The sequence below is a fragment of the Phascolarctos cinereus genome, unplaced genomic scaffold (genome assembly GCF_003287225.1).
Source record: "Phascolarctos cinereus isolate Bilbo 61053 unplaced genomic scaffold, phaCin_HiC Scaffold_3;HRSCAF=262, whole genome shotgun sequence".
Classification (NCBI taxonomy): domain Eukaryota; kingdom Metazoa; phylum Chordata; class Mammalia; order Diprotodontia; family Phascolarctidae; genus Phascolarctos; species Phascolarctos cinereus.
Window position 1 is genome coordinate 56,077,605 of NW_027555736.1, and position 20,181 is coordinate 56,097,785.

General features: G+C 39.2%; 1 protein-coding gene across 5 annotated transcripts in view; it reads right to left on the reverse strand.

The window, feature by feature from the left end:
• KCNMA1 (potassium calcium-activated channel subfamily M alpha 1) overlaps positions 1 to 20,181 on the reverse strand; it is a 909,315-nt gene that overhangs the window by 185,757 nt on the left and 703,377 nt on the right. For all 5 annotated transcript variants that reach the window (XM_078150867.1, XM_078150865.1, XM_021006026.2 and 2 more), the window contains exon 15: positions 11,035 to 11,144. In XM_078150867.1, the coding sequence (XP_078006993.1) occupies positions 11,035 to 11,144 (110 nt within the window). The remainder of the gene's footprint in view (positions 1 to 11,034; positions 11,145 to 20,181) is intronic.

Genomic DNA, 20,181 nt, shown 5'->3' on the forward strand with positions numbered 1-20,181 from the left:
TTACTTGGGGCACTGAGAGATTAAGTGACCTGTCCCTTATCATACAGTTACTTATGTGTTAGAGACAAGACTTGAACCCAGCTCTTTCTGATGCCTCTATTAATTATAGCACTTTGCCTCTCACTCCTCTGAAAGTGATTTGTATTCATTCGTGCATACTTTGCATTTATTGATTTTGAGTAGCAACCTCCAAAACATATAAATATGTGATTAATCCTCCTACAGAAATGTAAACTCCTTGAGGACAAGGTCTATTTAATTTTTTTCTTTGAACACCCAGCACCTAGTACCATACTTTGCAAATAATTGTTTTTTAATAATCGAGTTTTTTTGTTGTTGAGTTCATGAGATAGTCCATATAGCAATCAAAACAAAGCAAAGAAACAAAAAAGATAGAGCTAATGAAAATCAGGTAATGAGAATTAAAGAAATGTATTCTACTCTGTATTCTATCACCTTTTGAATTAGATTATATAGAATAAATGACCCTCCTACGTTTCTGGTCTGGGGAGCAGTAAAAGATTTGGTGATGACTGAGTTGATTATGATATACATAGACTGTATGTCAGTTGGTGTCAGTATACTGTAAGGATATTTTGAAGTACTTCTAATATTATTTGACTAAACCTAGTCCCTAGCCCTAGAAGTTTTACAGACCTACTGTGTGTGAAGAGAATTATGGTTAAGGGCAGTATGCCAGGGTAGAAAAGAAGGAGAGTCATGGGACCACGGTTTTAGTTTTCACTTTTCTACTAGTCAGTCAATCAATCGAAAAATAACAATTTATTACTACATGCAAGGAACAGTGCTAAGTGCTAGGGATACAAAGACAAAATAAAATAGTCCTTGTTTTCAAGGACTTTCTATATACTAATGGTGGACATATAATGTATACATAAATGTATGCATAAAGCATCCACAGTATAGAAACAAAATCAATACAAGGTGGCTATGGAAGAAAGAATTAGTAGGCAAGGGGATCAGGAAAGTTTTCACTTAGAAGTTGGCATTTGAGCTGAGTCTTGAAGGCAACCACAGATTTCAACAGGCAGAGGTGAGGAGGAAGGGAATTCCAAGTATTGGGGACAGCCAGTACAAAGTCAAAAAGATGGGAGATAGAGTGCCATAGATGCAGAATAATAATGAAGCCAGTATAGCTAGACTGCAGAGGTCTAGGGGGAGACTCAAAAGCTAGGAAAAGAAGACTGAAGAGGTAGGAAGGGACCAAGTTGAGAAGAGCTTTAAGTGACTGAAGAGTTTATACATACATGTAAGAGAGTGTGTGTGTGTGTGTGTGCGTGTGTGTGTGTGTGTGTGTGTGTGTGTGTGTTTAATTTTTTGACACAACGGCAAGCCACTGGACTTTGGTTTTCAGTGGAGCCAGCAGGTTGAGGTGGGTAGGATGAGGATGATATCAGTAGATATGTGCTTTAGGGAAATTACTCTAGTGGACTGCAGATGATGGATTAGAAAAATGAAGGACTTGTGGTAAGTATATTAAATGAGGTTAATGCAATGGTCCAGTTGAGAAGGGATGAGGTATTGAATTAGTGGTGGTTGTGTGATTAGAGAATCAGAGGTATCATAGGAATAGAAATGACAACATGATTGGATATGTTGGGTATGTGAGAATGAAGAGTAGAGGATGACACCAAAATTACAATACTGGGTAAATAGGAAGATGGTGGTGCTCTTATCAGTATTAGGGAAGTTCAATGGAGAGGTGACTTTGGAGAGAAGATAGCGAATTCTATTTTGAACATGTTGAGTTTGAGATGCTTCAGGGACATCAAAATGGATGTTAACTGGGCAAAATTCAAGAAGTGGGATTGGACCTCAGGAGAGAGGGAAGGGTTGGAGACCGATCTGAGAGTCATCTGCATAGAGAAAACAATTGATCCCACGGGAACTGATGATATCAGAAAGTGACCAAGTATAAAGAGAAAAGAGTACAAGACAGAACCTTGGGGTATTCCCACAGTTAGGGAATATGTTGGGCATATGAGAATATGACCTCAATGATGAATCAACAAAGCAGACTAAGTAGGAGTGGTCAGAAAGTAGGAAGAGAACCAGTAGGGGATAGAGAGGAGAGATTGGTCAGTAGGGTCAGATGCTACAGAGAAGTCAAAGAGCATAAGGGTTGAGAAGAGACCATTAGATTTGGCCATTTGAGATTGCTGGTAACTTTGGAGAGAACATTTTCAGTTGAATGATAAAGTCAGAAGCCTGATGGTAGGGGGTTGAGGACAGGATGTGAACACATCAAATGTAGATGACTTTTTTCAAAGACTTTGGCTGGGAAAGGAAGAAAGATATAAGATGTTAGTCAGCAGGGATGGAAGGATCTAGCAAGAATATTTTTTTTTTTGCAATTGGGCCCAGGGTCACACAGGTAGTTAGCGTAAAGTGTTTGGTTTGAGGCCGAATTTGAACTCAGGTCTTCCTGATTTCAGGGCCAGTACTCTACCCACTGCGCCATCTAGCTGCCCCCCAGCAAGGATTTTTTTCAAAAGTGAGGGAGATATGGGCATGTTTTAGGCAGCAGGGAAGGAACCAAAAGACAGGGAGAGACTAGAGATTGGGGAAGAAGAAAGTTAATTTGGGCACCTATCTCGCAGATAAGATTGGAGTGGATGAGATCAAGGTTGTAGGTCCTGGGGCTGACCTTAGTAAGGAGAAGGGCCACCTTTTCATTAGAGACTGAAGTAAAGGTTAAAAAAAACGGGAAATGAGGTCAAGGAGATGTGAGATGAGGTGAAGGAGCTGTCGGATATGGAAGGAAGAAGAAAAAATTCTTGACAAATAGCCTTAATTTTTTCAGTAAAGTCTAAGACGAAAGCCTCAGCTGAAAGACTGGGGGAAAGAGGTGCTTGTTGAAGCCTTGTGGAGAGAAGATTTGGAACAGCTTCTGTGGGGAGTAGGATAGAAGAGTTAATTAGGGAGGAGTAAAAGAATGACTATCAGTGGTAAGGACCCAGTTAAGATGAGATAACATAAATTTGTGGTGGATCAAGTTAGCACAATTGTGAGACTTCTACAATTGTGAGAGCTCCATTCAGTAGCACACGAGTAGGAGAAGAGGAGGTAGACAGAGGGAGAAAAGCGAAGCTGGGGTTCGGCAAAACATAAACAACAATGATCCCAGAGCAAAGGAATCAAGAGTAAAGAGAGCACAGAGTGGAAGTACTTCAGTAAAGGGTTGAAATCAGGAAGGAAAGAGATTATAGCCAGACTAGAGGTGATGGTCTGGTAAAATACAGTGGGGAGGAAAGATGGCAGGTCAAGGTGAGAACAAAAAAATCAGTTTTGGAAGAATACAGAATAAGCTGAGATGTAGCAAAGCACATATTTGACCTGGGAAAAGTTTGTTAGCCTCTCTGAAATCTCACCTAATCTGTAAAATGGAAGTAAAAATATCTTACTTGCCAGGAGGCCAGAGCTAACACCAAATGATCTTTTGGGCACTCTCCCAGCTCTTACAGCTATGATTCTATGACTTGGCTCCAGTCAGAAAAATAGAAAGAAACATTTGAATAAATGGATTACAAATGGGAGTAACAGATGGTAACATGGTCACTAGGTTGTACATGAGAGGAGCACTTTCTAGGCATGCATGTAGCTTACTGGGTAACCTGGGGAGGGACATAGATGTTAGCTGCTGTGATGGCTCTCCATCCTGATAAAACTGAGTTTCTCTCTTTAAAGTCAACCTGGCCTTCTGGCTCACTGCTAGCCCCACTTTTTCTCCTTCCTCCCCCCGCCACCTTGATCCTCCCCCATTTATCCTAGAACATTTAGCATCTTGGAACATGGCCATCACCAGCTATATTACAAGGATATCACAGGCTTTTGGGAAGCACTCACAGCTTTTACATGCTATGAACCCATTCTTGAAAGAAGGCACTCCAGTAGCCCAATGGAATAGCAAATTATAGTCACTCCCAATGCTTTAAGATGTTATTGGCTGCATATTGCTTTAGTGTAGCACATAATTACGGAAACTGCTCTGAAAAATCTGTATATTTCATCTATACTTTATTACACTCAGCATATTTCCCAATTCATTTTCCTTCTTCTTTCTCCAGCTTAAAATATATTTTGGTGTCCTTTATGTCATCTTGAAATTGAAGAGCCAATTCTTACTGTAATGAAAATACTTATGTGCTAGCCCAGTGATATACAACACTACACTCTAATTACGGCTGTGCTTTAATTAACCTGAATTGAAGAGCGTTATCATTAAACTGTTGGTAACTTTGAGTTATAGCTTTTCTTTAATTTAAACTAGAAAACACAGATAATTAAGCCTCCAGATAATCAAATGCTTGAGGAGAGCTTCAATGTTTTGGGATGTTCCTAAATCTCATTAAATGTCCTTTCTTTATTGATTATTTCTACCTCAGCTGTATCATTGTGTTAAACGAATAATAGTCCTAAGTTGAATACATTCTCAATCACATCAGGACAATTTTTTCCCCCTTTGGCTTTCCTAGAAACCATAAGGAATAAATGTTAAACTCTCCAATATTAGGGTTCAAATGGTGGGGAACTGGGTAGCATTTTTCTTCTCCATGGAATTGCTTCTGCTTATGAGCCAATCTTCTTTTGGACCCTAAGCACCAATGACTGCACTGTTCTGCTATGTAGAGATGTAGCACATGACTGAGTGTTTGGCAATATTGCCTTAGTAGAAATCCTAAGCCATATCTCTCCCTCAAAATGGGCTGAATCCCATGAAGGTGGGATTTAGATTATATTTACATTTTTGCTCATAACCCTTAAAGGAGTCTTGAGGAGGAAAGGGAGGGTGTAGAACAGCCACTGTGGGAAATGGAAGAGAGAAATAATTAAGCTATAAGAAAGGCATCGCCTTTCTGTGACCAGAAGGACCAAGTTTAGGTTTTGATTATTTTTTCTCTCAACTGGGTCCACATCACTAGAAGACAATCCCTTTATTTTTTCTGAATTCTCTATTGAATACGTTCTCCACAGAAGCCATTACAGATGTTTTATTTTCACCTTAAGACAACCCTTCTCTACACAGGACCTTGTGTCATATTCTGCTCAGAGAAAAGACGTAATTCTCAAGGAACTCCCACTTATTGCCACCTCTATAAATGAAAACCCATTGACATCATTCTCTATTCTCTCTGCTTTTATTTTAATCTCTGATGAAGAGGTGGCCTTGGTCCTAGGCAAGGTCAAACTTTCTATTTATATCTTTGAACTCATCCCTTCTTCCTCCTCTTGTGGATTGCTCCTGTAATCACCCCTCTCCCCAATCTTCAATCTCTGCCTATAATCTATATCCTTCATTGAAATCTAACAACAAACCCAGATGAACCCCAGATTTAAAGTAAACAAATAAAAAAGCCCATCTATCTTCTCAAGCTACTGTGCCACATATGTAGCTCACCTCTATTTGATACCCAAATTCTAGAAAAAGCTGTCTACACTCTTTGCCTCTATTTCTTCTCTCCTCACTCACCTTTAAACCTTTTGCAATCTAGCTTTTGACTTCATCACTCAACTAAAATGTTTCTCTCCAAATTTACATCAGCTTTGAATGGATAAATCCATAAAAGAGTCTTTTCCCAGTCCTCATTCTTCTTTGACCTCTGCAGAGATAGCATGGACTATGCTTTCCTCCTGGATTCTCTCTCTTCTCTGGATTCTTGTGACATTGCTTTCTCTTGGTTCTCTTCCCATTTGTCTGTCCACTCTTTCCCAGTCTTCTTGGCTGGGTCATCATTCCCCTACTTTGGGAATACTCCAAAGCTCTATCCTAAGTCCTCTATCTCAGTTATCTCATCAACTCTCATAGATCCACTAAACCTCTCCACGCTGATGATTCCCATGTCTATATATTCAGCCTTGATTTTCCCCCTGAGCTCCTGTCCCAAATTAACAACTGCATATTTAACATATCTGACTGGAGATGTCATAAGCATCTCAAACTCAGCATATGCCAAACAGAATTAATTTGTCTTTTCTCCTTTGAACCACCTCTTTTCCAAACTTCCCCTATTCGGTTAAGCCACCACCATCCTTCCAGTCACACAGATTTGAAATCCCAGAGCCATTCTTAACTCTTCCTCTCCCATCACTCCTCCATATTGCCAAATCTATTCAATCACTGTATCTCTATCTCTTTGTCTGTATCTGTCTACTTCTTGACATTCAAATGGCCACCACCCTAATATACATCCTCATCCCATCTCACCTGGACTATTGCAATAGGCCTTTTATTTGTACCCCTACCTCAAGTCTCTTTTCAATCCATCTATCACACATATGCCAAAATGATCTCCCTAAATCATGCCCTTGATCAATAGTGGCTCTCTCTTGCTTCTACGATATAAAGCAATCCTCTATTTGGCAAGGTACAACAATATTACAATTTTTAGTGCAGGATGGGTGAGATTTTAAGGGAGCTGACAAGCTGCTAAAAGGAGTTTTGAGAAAGAGTATGTTATATATGGATTGTTGGCAGGAGACTTTGAACTATTAAATACCTGGGGTCCCAATTTCCATTTTCTCTGATCATTTAATTTGTGTTTCTTTGAGACAAATATCTGTCAAAAGATGAGTCACACTGAAGAAGGAATACGGTGGCTCAGATTCCTAAAATCTAGCCACTGCTTAGATTCTTATAATCTATCCAATAGCTCACTAACATTCAGACTCCTTAAGAGTCTGCCCAACATGATGGATGTTCTAATAAACTTTGCCTTTGGCTGAAAGAAGGCTTGGGTTGAATTCTTTTGGACAGGACCCACGTGTTATGATATTGGGTTCCCAGCACCCTTAAACCCCTAAACCTCATCATTTTGGTGGCCTGTACAGGGAAACTGCCTAACCTCAAGTTATTCTCTAGCCAAGACTGGAAGGTAGGTAAACCTCCCCCCTCCCCTTTCTTACTATGCAGTTGGGGTCACTCTCCAAGCACCAAGGCTTGGAGGTGCTTTTTGGGCAGACAGTTAAGAGGCTGTCTTGCACTCAGCTTGACACTCTCAGGCTCTCGGTCCACTGGGTTGGTTCAAGGCCATGGACCTGGGTACACCTTCTGCAGCATAGAGAACAAGGACAGACACCCTATCTGGAAGTGTATGCCCAATTCTGTTAATTTTCTCAGCACTAGAGAATTAGAGAAAACTGCAGTTGCTTTTTGGTTGCCTGAGACTGATTTACTCCCTTCCCTCTACATCCCTGAATCCTCCTTCATGGAGGTTACAGGGAAAAGTTAGAACAGCTGAAAATATCTTGGCAGATTCTGCAGGTTTTGTGCTTGATCATTAAGGAGTTTTGAAACACATCCTTACAACCCTAGTCACTTTTTTCTCTCTCCCTTCACTTGAGTCAAGAGGGTATCTGTTAATCCCTCTCATGGAAGAGAGTTTCACCCTTTACTCCTCACCTTTGATTTTGCCCTACCAAACTGTGAAAGGAAGGAGAGGGGCAGCAGACACACTGTGGGCCCTAGGGCAACCTTTGCCTGGAAGCATCACCCAGGTTCAGCAAATCCTGCTCAAGGTAATGAAGCTAGCCTCAGAACTTGGGTAAGCATGCTTTTTTAAATTTGTAGTTTTAACTGTCAGTGATGAGATGTTGATTCTCTGTGTAAAGTAATTTTGAAATGCATTTGACAAAACTGAAGTTACCTGATTGGTAATGGGTTCATTTCAAGTTTCAAATTGGTGAACTTTTTGTATCAGTTATATCAAGCAACTTTTCATAATTTGGTTACCACTAACATAATTTGGCTATTGTTGGTTATTGTTTTGATGTGTAAACTAGCCAAAAAGCTTGTTTGGATTATGGCTTGCTGAGAATTTGCAAGTGTATAGAAATATCTAATGACTGGCTTTTTATACCAGGACAAATTTAAGTTTGAGATGTAAATCCTGGAAAAGTTTTTCCTAAGCTCTGATTAATGAAACTTGCTGTTTAAGGTAAAAGCTCCTAGGATTTTATTTTGAGTTGTCTGATGGATCATAATAATCCATCGATAATCAATAATTCACCATCTGAGAAATGCCACAAACTACTCTGAGAGAATGTGATACTGCAGGGAAGTCAGCATTGGGAAAAAGCTGAGAGGACATAGCCTCAGTCTAAAATGGGATCTTCCTGGCTCAGGTTCCCCATTATGTTCTTTTGAAAAGGAATGTTACCTACCTGGCTATTCCTGAGTCTGGCTATGAGGTGCATGGTTGGAAAACTTATCTGAATCCAAATAGAGCTAAGGGTGTTTTATCCAGTCATATCTGGGCCCTGCAGTCTTTTCTGTCAGATTTGTGTCTTCTAGACTATAGGCCAGCAAACATTGGGTACCAGCTAACATCCCCATCAATTCCTGGATGCAGCCTGTGCTTGGTTCCAGTCAACCTCCTTTTTGGGATCCCCTCGAGTCAGGGACAGCTCTACGCCCCATGCCAGCAGGAAGCAGTTTCAGAAAACGAGACCTTCACCCTTTACTCCAAAATAATTTGGGTCCCATTTGTTTGAGGGGGGAATGATGAGGATGGGAGCTAGACCAGGACAAACCCTGGACTTTCCCAAAAGGCCAAATCTCTGGCATTCCCCTAAGGCTATAATCCCATTAACTGGCCTTTCATTGTGGACCTCCCTATGGCCCCAGGCCACTTCCTTGGCTCCATTCTCCCTTGGCCATGTGGTCCAGGTTCCTGGAATTCTATTACCCCATAGACTACTTGGCCACTCCTAGATCCCTCCCATAGCCTTAATGTGTATAATAAGGTCCATCTTATCTCCATAAAGGTGCTCAGATTCCTAAAATCTAACCACTGCTCTGATTTTTACAATCTAGTCAATAGCTCACATATGCTCAGATTCCTTAAGACTCTGGCTAATATGGCAGAGCTTTAATAAACCTTGTTTTTGGCTGAAAAAATCTTTATACGGTATCAATTTCAAGAGTATGTCTCTTTTGGGGCAGCTATGTGGCACACTGGATAGAGCACCTGCCTTGGAGTCAGGAGGATCTGAGTTCAAATGTGGGCTCAGACACATAACACTAGCTGTGTGACTTTGGGCAAATCACTTAACCCCAATTGCCTCACTAAAAAAAAAAAAAGAGCATGACTCTTTCCAAATCATTGGCCCACTTCCTTTCTGAGGCCATTTAGAATTTAAGTTTTTGGCTCTCTAGTCAAGAAGATGAATTTTGAGAAGCAGCTTAAGTGGGGCTAGTTGCTTAGGACTCAGTCTCTGACAAAGGACTTAGGTCTCTCACCTCTGCTCTCCCACATCTCTACATCCCTGAATCACTTCTTGGGATTCTCAAGGCCAAAAGGATTTATTGTGATAAGCTTTTGAGAGTCTTCCTACCTGTGGCTGTTGCAAAGAACCCTAAGGCAGAAGACCCACCCTCATGCCTGGATTGTTTTCTTGGGAAAACAGTTACGAAAGGGGCCAAGTCTGTCTGTAATTCCTTCAGCTATCTATCATTCTGCATGCCTCCTTTAGCATAGTGTTAGGGTTCCCCCTTTTCTTTCATTGACATTTTAGCTGCCTAGATAATAATGCATTGTACATCCCCCTCCTCCAGTAAAATCTATTCCTTAGAATCACAGTACGCCAGAATTGGAATGGAGGGTAGAAGCCATCTGGTCTAACCCATATGTGACCAAGAATCTTTTCTATAGCATGCACGACAAATGGTCACCCAAACATTCTTTAAAGACCCCACAATGAGGCAGCTCATTCTAGTTTTGAATAGTTTTACTTGCTAGGATTTATTTTCCCCCTAAATCAAGTCAGAATTTGCCTCTCAGCAACTTCCATCCCATTCATTGTCTGAAAATGTGTCCTCTGGGGCTAATCAATAATAATAGCTAATAACAGCTAACATTTTAATAGTGCTTACTATGTGCCAGGCACTGCGCTAAGTATCCTATAATTATTATCTCCTCTGCTCCTCACAACAATCCTGAGAGGTAGTTGCTATCATTTTCTCCATTTTACAGATGAGGCAAACAGAGGTTAAGTGAATTACGAGGGTTCAACAACTAGTAAATGTCTGAAGCTGGATTTGAACTTAGATCTTCCTGACTCCAGGACTGGTGCTTTATCCAAGTCTACTCTATTAAGCACATCTCTTTGGGGCTAAGTAGAACATGTCTATTCCTTCTTCCTTCCAATAACAAAGACTCCAAACTGTTCATCTTGAAATATGCCCATTTCCTTTAACTGATCCTCAATATGACATGGTCTTAAGCCCCTTTACCTACCTAGCATCCCTCTTCTGAATGCTCAACATCCCTTCAAAGATGTCGCTCCTGTCACTGCCTTACAGATGTAAAAAAATAGGGCAGAGGATAGCAAGACCATTACTTGCCCTGGCTATGAAAACATGATGTTTCTCTTCATGCAGTCTATCAATTTTGGCTTTTTGGTTACCATATTAAATTACTGTCTCATACTGAGCTTGAAGGCCACTAAGACCCAGTGTCTTTCAGAACTGCTCTCTAACCACATCTCCTTCTATTCTTACCCCACAAATAGGTCAGTTTAGCACAGGAAGAACGAGCCACAGATGTCCTTTCCTCACTCAGTTTTCTCATTCCCTCCGCCTTCTTTTACCTACTCATGTTGAACTCCAAACCAATTTCTAAAGCCCAATTCAAATTTCGCCTTCCATCATATTTATAATCATAGGAGTTCTAATGTTCAATCTGAAGTCCACTCATTGAAAACCCTGGCCACTGAAATCTTAATTGGGCACTTAAATATACTCTGTGTTGTATTGTTTCATGTGGTTCCATGTGTGGTTGTTTTATTTATTCAACTAGATTATCATCTTCTACTAAAGGGGAAAGACCAGGTCTCATCCTCTGTGTTCCCAACCCATCTCATCATACATACGGTGCATAGCTCAGTGCTGAGCTATACACAGAAGAAGGTCAGTAACAATTGTTGAGTAATTGATCATTCTCTGCAGAGTTGAACTAACCATGAACCTTGCATTTCACTTGAGAATCAAAGAGCAAACAGATGATTTCTACTTACTCACAAACTGTAGGGAAGGACAGACCCACGAAGGCACTAGAAAGATATTCTGTATACATTTCATTGGAGACTCCTTCCAAGTAGTATTTCTGCCACGTGTCTTCCTCAATCTGAAGGAGAAAAGCCCAAAGATTGGGTTTTTAAAAAGGATTGAACTCCTCAAAGCAAAACTTGAGGTACATTAACAGGTCACCAAAAATATGAATCCAGACATGGGCCAGTCATTCTCCATGTCAATCCTGTTTGCTTCCATTTGCCTTATTTACACTCTCAAATTGGGGTTAGCTAGGTAACACAGTGAATAGAGTGCCAGGCCTGAAGTCAGGAAGATTAGTCTTCCTGAGTTCAAATCTGGCCACAGATACTTCCTAGCTGTGTGACCTTGGGCAAGTCACTTAACCCTGTTTGCCTCAGTTTCCTCATCTGCAAAATGAGCTGGAGAAGGAATTGGCAAACCACTTTAGTTCTTTGCCAAGAAAACCCTAAATGGGGTCACAAAGAGTCAGACACGACTGAAAAATGACTGAAATACTGTAGAAAATGCTAAAATTAAAACTTAGTTTTTCATAATAATTAATTATAGTTATTATTGCTATTGTTATAACTAGCATTTTATAAAATTGCCAGCTATCTTTGACTATGATATAACATGACTATTTTTGAATTTTTTTTTACAAAATTTTTAACATTTCCCCCCACGTATAAAGTGCCACACAGTAAAAATCCCAACAACTGGAAAGATATTCAGAACACTTCTGGAAACGTAAAACAGTCAACACATACTCATCTATTTCCAAAAGTATGTGTATGTATGTGTGTATGCATGTGTGTGTGTGTGTTTGTGTGTGTATCTGTGTGTGTGTGTGTGTGTGTGTGTGTGTATGCTGAGCCCTAGTACATAATTGCAGAGACTTTTCAACCCATTGTCATAAACCTTTGTTTGTATAAAACCAGACTGTAAGTTCCATAATAGATGGGCCCATTATTTATGTTTCAATTACACGTTTTTAGAGGATCTGATAGGTAAAGGCATTCCACACGTAAATATGTATTACATCGCTGATTGGGTAAATAAATAGCGTTATTAAAAGATGGATCGCCATCATTTCAGAAAGTATCCATATCACCCAAGAACAGAAAAAAAGCAGTAATTATAATGAACAGGGAGAGCATCTGCTCCTTGGGGGCAAGAATAATATGCTGTGACAACAGGAACAAGTGAAACAACAGGCCAATTACCTTAGTACGGAGACAAGGAGCTACACAATGCAGCTCTCTGACACCATGGCACATTACTGTCATGACTACAGGATAGACAGCCTTGGCTTCTAAGAGGCAGGAGGGAAGAAAGACAACCCTCGGACAAGGGCTGGCTGTAATCTAGCCCTCTCTGACTCAAAAAAAAATTATAGCTTTAATAGTAACACACACACACACACATGCCCACCTTCATGTTCCCTTTCAAATTTCCTTGAGGAAGGAATGAAAAAAAGGCAAGGGACAGACATTACAAAGAGACCTTCCTCAAGAAGTACTTGACTTGACCATGACAGAAATTCCCCTGGTGATCTGTCTTGCTGAGTAACACAGAGAAAAAGAGAGGGTGAACAAGGAGAAATTGAAGCATAGCAAAACCCACCTATTAGTGCCATCCCAGAGAGAGGACATGATGCAGTGGGTAGCAAGGAGAAGGCTGTTGCCTGGATGAGGGATGTGGGGAGGGAAGTGCGACGTGTGTCCTGCAAAGACCTATGTGAGAAATGTCATGAACAACGTCCAGGGGGCATTTTATTGAATTGAATTTTTTTTACTTGGCTTGTGATTTTATTGGTATAGGGAGCTCCTAGTAAGGGTCTCTCTCTATCAGTCCAAAAGAACATCTTTACAACTTATACAATCTTGGACAGTTATTTAGAGCATTGAGAGATTAATGATTTACCAAGGGTCATATGTATATACATATAGACATACCTATATATATATATATGCACATACATATGTATTAAAGACATATACACACACACATAGACATAGCCATATACACACATATGGATATATACATACCCAAATATATAGACATATAGACACACACACATACATACATATACACCCACACGTGTAGACATACATACACCTACATATACAAACACATATAGACATATATACACATAGAGATACACACATATTTATATGTACATGTATATCTATATCTAGATATATAAATACACATAGGTAGATAGATAGATAGATAGATAGATAGATAGATAGATAGATAGATAGATAGACAGACAGATATAAATATCTCCAATATGTGATAGAGATGGGAATTGAACCAACTGGTCTTCATGACTCTGAGGCTAGCTCTTCCTACAAAGCCAGGCTGACTCTCTAGAGCAGTTATTATGCTATATAAAAAGGTATACTTTCAGCAGGAATACCTGGCCTGGTATATTTAAATTATGTAGCAAGAGATTAGCCAAGAATATGATTGGCTTAGAGTATAATTAATGGAAGGGGTTCTTAACCTGGAGTGCACAGACCCCGCGGGGGTCTGTCGGTAGATTTCAGGGGGTCCATTAACATATTGAGAATTAGATTTTAATATAACTTGTAATCATATACAATTTGTAATCATATATATATATATATTATAATCACATATATTTTTGTAATATATGTCTTGTAATCATGTAGTTTGTAATCATATATTTTTATGTATTATGCATTTAAAAACAATATTTTGAAAAAGGGCCCATAGACTTCACCAGACTACCAAAGGAGGCCTACGTTATTTAAAAAGGTCAAGAACTCTTGAACTAAGAAAAGGCTGGTCCAGGCCACTTCATTAATAATAAGATCAATATGATTACTGACACTTAGACAACACAGCTCTTCAACATTTTTGAAGTGTTTTGCATTCCTTATTTATGGTAATAATATCAGATAGCATTTAGATAGCACTTTTAGGCTTCCAAAGTACTTTAAAAATATTATCTCATTCGATCCTCACAACAACCGGGGAAGGTAGGTAGAACAACAACACCAAAATCACATTTAAATCCCTATTTAAATGGCTACAAGAAGTACTGGAAGATGAGCCATCAATGACATTTGTCTGTCTCTGAGTTTTCCAAATGGTGGCAGAAACATGTTTAATTTTCATGTGACACATATAATAAAGATCCTGTGAACACACTTCACTAAATCAGGATTAATATTTTTCTTTCCAAGGAACAACTGGTCTAATAATACTTACTTAGTAAGAGTTAACAGAACACTACCTGCTGGATACTGTCCACTATAGATTACATGGTAAATTGTAACTGCTCTCCAATAATGATATGAAATGGACAATTCATGTGTGCATGTATACATATGTGTGCATATGCATATACACATATGTATACAGGCACATGTGGGTATATACGTATACACATGTATATACATCTGTATAGACATGCGTGTATACACGCATATATACACATAGCACGTATGTGCACAAATACATAAACATATATGTATGGTACATTTAAATATAATAGTTATATAAAAATAAATAGAATCTATAGTAAAATATAATGTTTAAATATATTTAAATATATACACATACATATCACCACATTTATCTATACAATAATGATAGCACAACCACTGTCTGGGTCAAATCCTTAGTTAAAAAACCAAACAAATAACCTAAGATTTGGTGTTTATGGGCTGGATTTTGATAAGAGAATAGATTGATCACTAAAAGAAGCAGAGTCATCCCCCCAACCCTGGCTCACATGCTCAATGATTGGGAGTGGGAGTGGAGGGGGGGGGACAGTCTCATCAACGTTTGCACCTTCTGATTTCTTGCTGAGGAGCTGGTAACATTTTGGTATAGTAACAAGAGGGTGGGACCTGGACTCAGAATACCCTAGATCTATATCAACCACAGAAGCCCAAAGAACCCAAGTGGCCAGCTAGCACGATTCACATACAAAAAGAATGCCCATTATAACAGACTCAGTAAATGTTCTGTATGATTTGGGATAAGTTACTGAATCTCTGGACTTCAGTCCCCTCATCTATAAAATGAAGGTGTTGAACTAGATGACTTTTGGGTCTCCTTAGAGCTCTAAATCTATGATAACATCAATCTAGGTCATGATCCATCACAATTAAGTTAAGGAGGCACCAGGGAATAATATAATTTAGACTCTTAGAGTATTAAAACTGAAATGGGCCTGAGAAAATCACCCAATTCAAACCCCTCATTTTATAGATAAAGAAACTGAGGATATCCAGGTGAAGTAATTTGTGCCCAAGGTCATCCAATGAGTCTATGGCAGAATCAAGATTCCAGTCTTCATGTCTGATGACGTTTCTATCATCCGAAGAAACTCTTTTTGCTGTGTTTCTGTGTCATCTTCCTTCCTCTGCCCTAATACACATTAATTATTCCCAATTTCACTAATAAAGAAGTGACTATCCTGTCTTCACCCTTTCTGACCTTACTCTTTTGGACTACTGCTCCATTTATACATCTATAGGTTTCATGGAATTGAAATTCATGGAATGGAACAATCTAGGAAGAACTAGGGACATTGCCATAATTGTGGTGGACAGAAAAGAGAATTGTGCCAGATTCAGAAGATCTAGGTTTGAATCCTTGTTACGTAGTTACTAGCTGGGTGACTCCTGGGTCTCGGTTCTTTCTTTGACAAAATAAGGGAGTTGAATTGGGGCCTCTTCCAGTTCCATCTTGAGAGCTGCCAATAGCATAGTATGTAGAATGGGCAGCTAGGAGATGCAGTAGATAGAGCAGGGGCCCTAGAGTCAGGAAGACTCATCTTGTTGAGTTCAAATCTGGCTTCAGACATTTACTAGCTGTGTGACCCTAAGCAAGTTACTTAACCCTGTTTGTCTCATTTTTCTCATCTGTAAAATGAGCTAGAGAAGGAAATGGCAAATGAGTCCACTATCTTTGCCAAGAAAACCCCAAATGGCATCACAGAGTCAGACATGACTGAAAAAGGACACAACAACAAAGTGTGCAGAATAGCATGGGGAGGGAAGAAGGGGAAGGGAAAGAACATACATTAAGTACCTATTATGTGACAGGGATTGTGCTAAGGGCTAAACAAGTATTATCACATTTGATCCTCATCACAATGGGGCACTTTGCCAGGCAAATGAATCAGTCCTCCATCAAAGGAATTCATGGGGAGTCTAGATGTCTATTTGTTAAGGATATCATATAAATAATTCCAGCTTTAAATTAGGGGTTCGTGACTGGTCCCAAACTCTGAAATTTTATGATGCCATGATAAATTCTGTGCCTTGAGTAAGGCGAGCACCCTACCAGTAGATAGCAATTCTTTGGGGGTAAGATGGCATCTAAGAATAGCCATTAGATTTGGAAAGGAAGGATTTTCCTTACACCTTTTCAGAAAATATTACTGTTTCCAAAAGCATCCATTAAAGCCTTATTTCTTGGAAGAAAATCTATTGTCAGTGTACAGTCTAGACTTTCCTATGGAGAGCATTTGCTTACTGGGGTTTCATAACAATATGGCATTCCACAACCAGGGGCTAGCTCAGATTGCATTTTCCAGAAAGTTCTAATGGGGGTCTAAGGATCACAGATTTTCCAAATACTTCAACACGATGTCAATTAAAACAGAACATTTGGGGGCTGAGGGAGGGAGTAGGGATTGATGGAATGCCAGATAACTGGTTGCTTCAGCACTGAATGAGTAAATAAACAATTTCAAAGATTAATTTCAATTGTGGATTTGGGCCAAGTATGTTATTCCCAGACAAGTGGGCTGCAGATTATCAAGTGAGATTTCTTCCATTAAGCACTAAAAGGAAAAAAAAAACATCACCATAGTTAAATCATGAGGTATTCAGAAAAGGATTAACAGTGTGTTTCAGACCTTACCACACACAGAGGGGTTAGAACCCAGGCAATCCTCTACCATGCATATGTATTTTCCCCAACCCCGTTATTTCTCAGCAGAGAAAGAAGGCAATAGTAACTAAAGTGAAGGGCTTCTGGAGAAAATTTATTAAGAAATAATTGAGGAAAGTGCTAAGGTCATAGATGAGGAAACTGAGGAACAGAGAAGATGAGTGACTTCTCTGGGATCACACAGGTAGTAAGTATCTAAAGTGGGATTTGAACCTGGGTCTTCTGACTTCAGGTCCAAAGCACTTAGTTTTGTAGTTCAACTATCATATAAAATTGTGTATTATAGTTAGTTATCTGTGCTAGTGTCTTATTTCCCTGGTAGACTGTAGTCTCCATGATGACTAGGATCATGTCTTCTCTAAATTTTGCAACTCCCCCAGTACTTAGCAAGCTAGGTGGTACAGTGTATAGAGAGCTAGGTTGGAGTCAGGAAGACTCATCTTCCTGAGTTTAAATCTGGCCTTAGACATTTACTAGTTGTGTGGCCCTGGGCAAGTCACTTAATCCTGTTTATCTCAGTTTCCTTATCTGTAAAATGAGCTGGAGAAGGAAAGGGCAAACCACTCCAGTTTCTTTGTGAAGAAAACCTCAAATAGGGTCACAAAGAGCGAGACATGACTGAAAAACAACTCAACAACACTTAACAGAGTGCTCTGAGACATAATTAGCATGTAGTAAGTATCTGTTATATAGACTATACATGATTTTCTTTAATAGAATTACCTTAAATGGACCAAAATAATTTCCTTTTCCAAAAGACAAAGTCTATAACCCTCTTGTATTTTCTGTCTTACCTGCAAATTCCATACACTTAAGAAATATCAGAGTATTTTAATTTATTTGTTTTGAAGGAGGGTCTAGTATAAGCTAGAATACTTTTTTTTTAAAAAAAAAAAGGTCCATTCTCGCCTCTGTAGAAACAATATTGATGGCTTCCAAAAAACAAATGAAACTTTCTATTAGGACTCAACTGGGAAGACACCTAGCTTGTGCGGGGCCATCTGGAAGGGAGAAGTTAAAGAGTTTGGCAGCAATCCACGTAGGAAAATAAAAGAAAGAGTTTTGGTTCCAACTCATGACAGGAAAGAGATAGAAGCCCAGATGACATCTCTTTTGCTTTCCTTGGAAAGCACAAGTACAGTTTACATTGTTGTTGTTCAGTCATTTTCAGTCACGTCCAACTCTTCATGACCCCCTTTGGGGTTTTCTTGGCAAAGATTAGTGGAGTGGTTTGCCATTTCGTTTACCAGTTCATTTTACAGATGAGGAAACTGAGGCAAACAGGGTTAAGTGACTTGCCCAGGGGCACACAGGTAGTAAGTGTCAGAGGCCAGGCTTGAATTCAGCTCTGCCTGCCTCCAGTCTCCAGGCACTCTTTCCCTTGTACCACCTAGCTGCCCTAATGTTTGCATAGAAAGAATGTTTTCCTGGGCAACTCCTCGTTAAAATCTTTGATTGTTTAGGATCAATTCATTTTGCCTTAATGACATAAAAAGGAATTCCATAGATGAGTTTGAGTCTTTTAACTTTGGGGAATTCTAGTCCCTTTCTTTCCTTTATTAGGAAAAAAAAGACTGTCTTCTTTTTATCAAGGAAGTATATAACATAGTCATTTTCAGATTTCTAAGAATTTCTCCCAAAGTGGCTAACACTTTCAAGGAGAATTGACCATCACTGGGACATCTTCACTTATTTAGCAATGTGTGTTTTTATCTAAACAAATATTGATTCCAATAACTTTAGGTGCAGGATTTGAAACAATGAATCCAGAAGAAGCAGAACCCAAACTTTTTAACTGAAGCCTGGAGTCCAGCATGTCTCATTTAGGTAGCACTGATACATCTTTTTCCCACCCCATGACCACCCTCCTCTGTCTTGCCTTAAGGACTTAATAGGTGACAATACCATTCATCTTATCTTCACACGGAATCTCAGGTGAAGGGGAATATTGATTCAATAGGAAACTGCAGAGATTAGATGACCCTTGGCTCTTCCACCACTCCTGAATTTTAAGATGGTAGCCAAGAACGCTTTGCTTTGCTTTGCTTTTTCGGCAGGAGTAGAGAAATAATTCAACAGAGCAGTTATGAACTCCCCACAGAGGCAAAATTTTCAAGAGCTATATACATTTATGAAAATATTTTATTGTGAATGACCTAAGGCTAGCTTTTTTAGGAGTCCCAGAGCACCAAGAACTGCTTATACTTCACTGTGGGGCAGTTTCTTACAAGAAGGATACCAGGGAAAAAGAAGGATGAGGAATGATTTGATGATGACCTTTCAGTCCAATATGACTACTTCATAGAAAGAGGTGACCTATTGTTGTCCATTCCTCCACTTAGAAGGAAAAAGATCTAATCAAACTGTACTAGGGTATATTGGAAATGACACAGAATTTGGAATCTGAGGACCTGAGTTCAAGCCCCAGCTCTGCCATCAGCCAAGTCAATTAATCTCTCAGGCCCTTAGTCTCTTCATCTTTAAAAGGAGGCATTTGGCCTAGAGAGCCTCTTGAGTTTCTTCCAGCTCTAGATTTATGCAATCTGAAATGATCTATTAGGTCTAAATTTATGATTTAGGAGACAGATGAAAGAATTTTACAGTGAAGAATTGCTAAACATTGGGACAGAATTCAGGAAGAAAATGTGAGATGTATTTCCATCTTATTCCAAGATCAATAGATCACCATAGATAATAAGACTGATGTCAGAATGTTTGAATAGGGGGAAAAAGACTATGATCAATATGATGAAATATAACTAAGCTACAAATGACCATGAATATGGAGAATATAGAAAAGCAGGGGAAGATTTCTATGAATTGATGAAAAGTGAAGCAAGCAGGACCAGGAAAACATTATATACAATGACTACAACAATGTCAATAGAAAACAACAAGAAGAAATAGAAACTGTATCCTATATGAGTATATTAATCTAACTTGGCCTCAAAGAAGAGAGAAGAAAACATAGCTTCTGCCCTTCTTTGACTCAGTTAATATTTTGATTAGTTTTGCTAAATTGCTTTTTTTTCTCTCATTATTTTCTTATGGGAAAAATAGCTGTTATAGTGAATAAAATACTGAACTGGGAGTTAAGAAGACCAGAATTCAAGTTCTGCCTTTAGATGCTTGCTAGCTGTGTAATCCTAGATAAGTAAACCTCTGGCAGCCCCATTTCTCATGCATAAAAT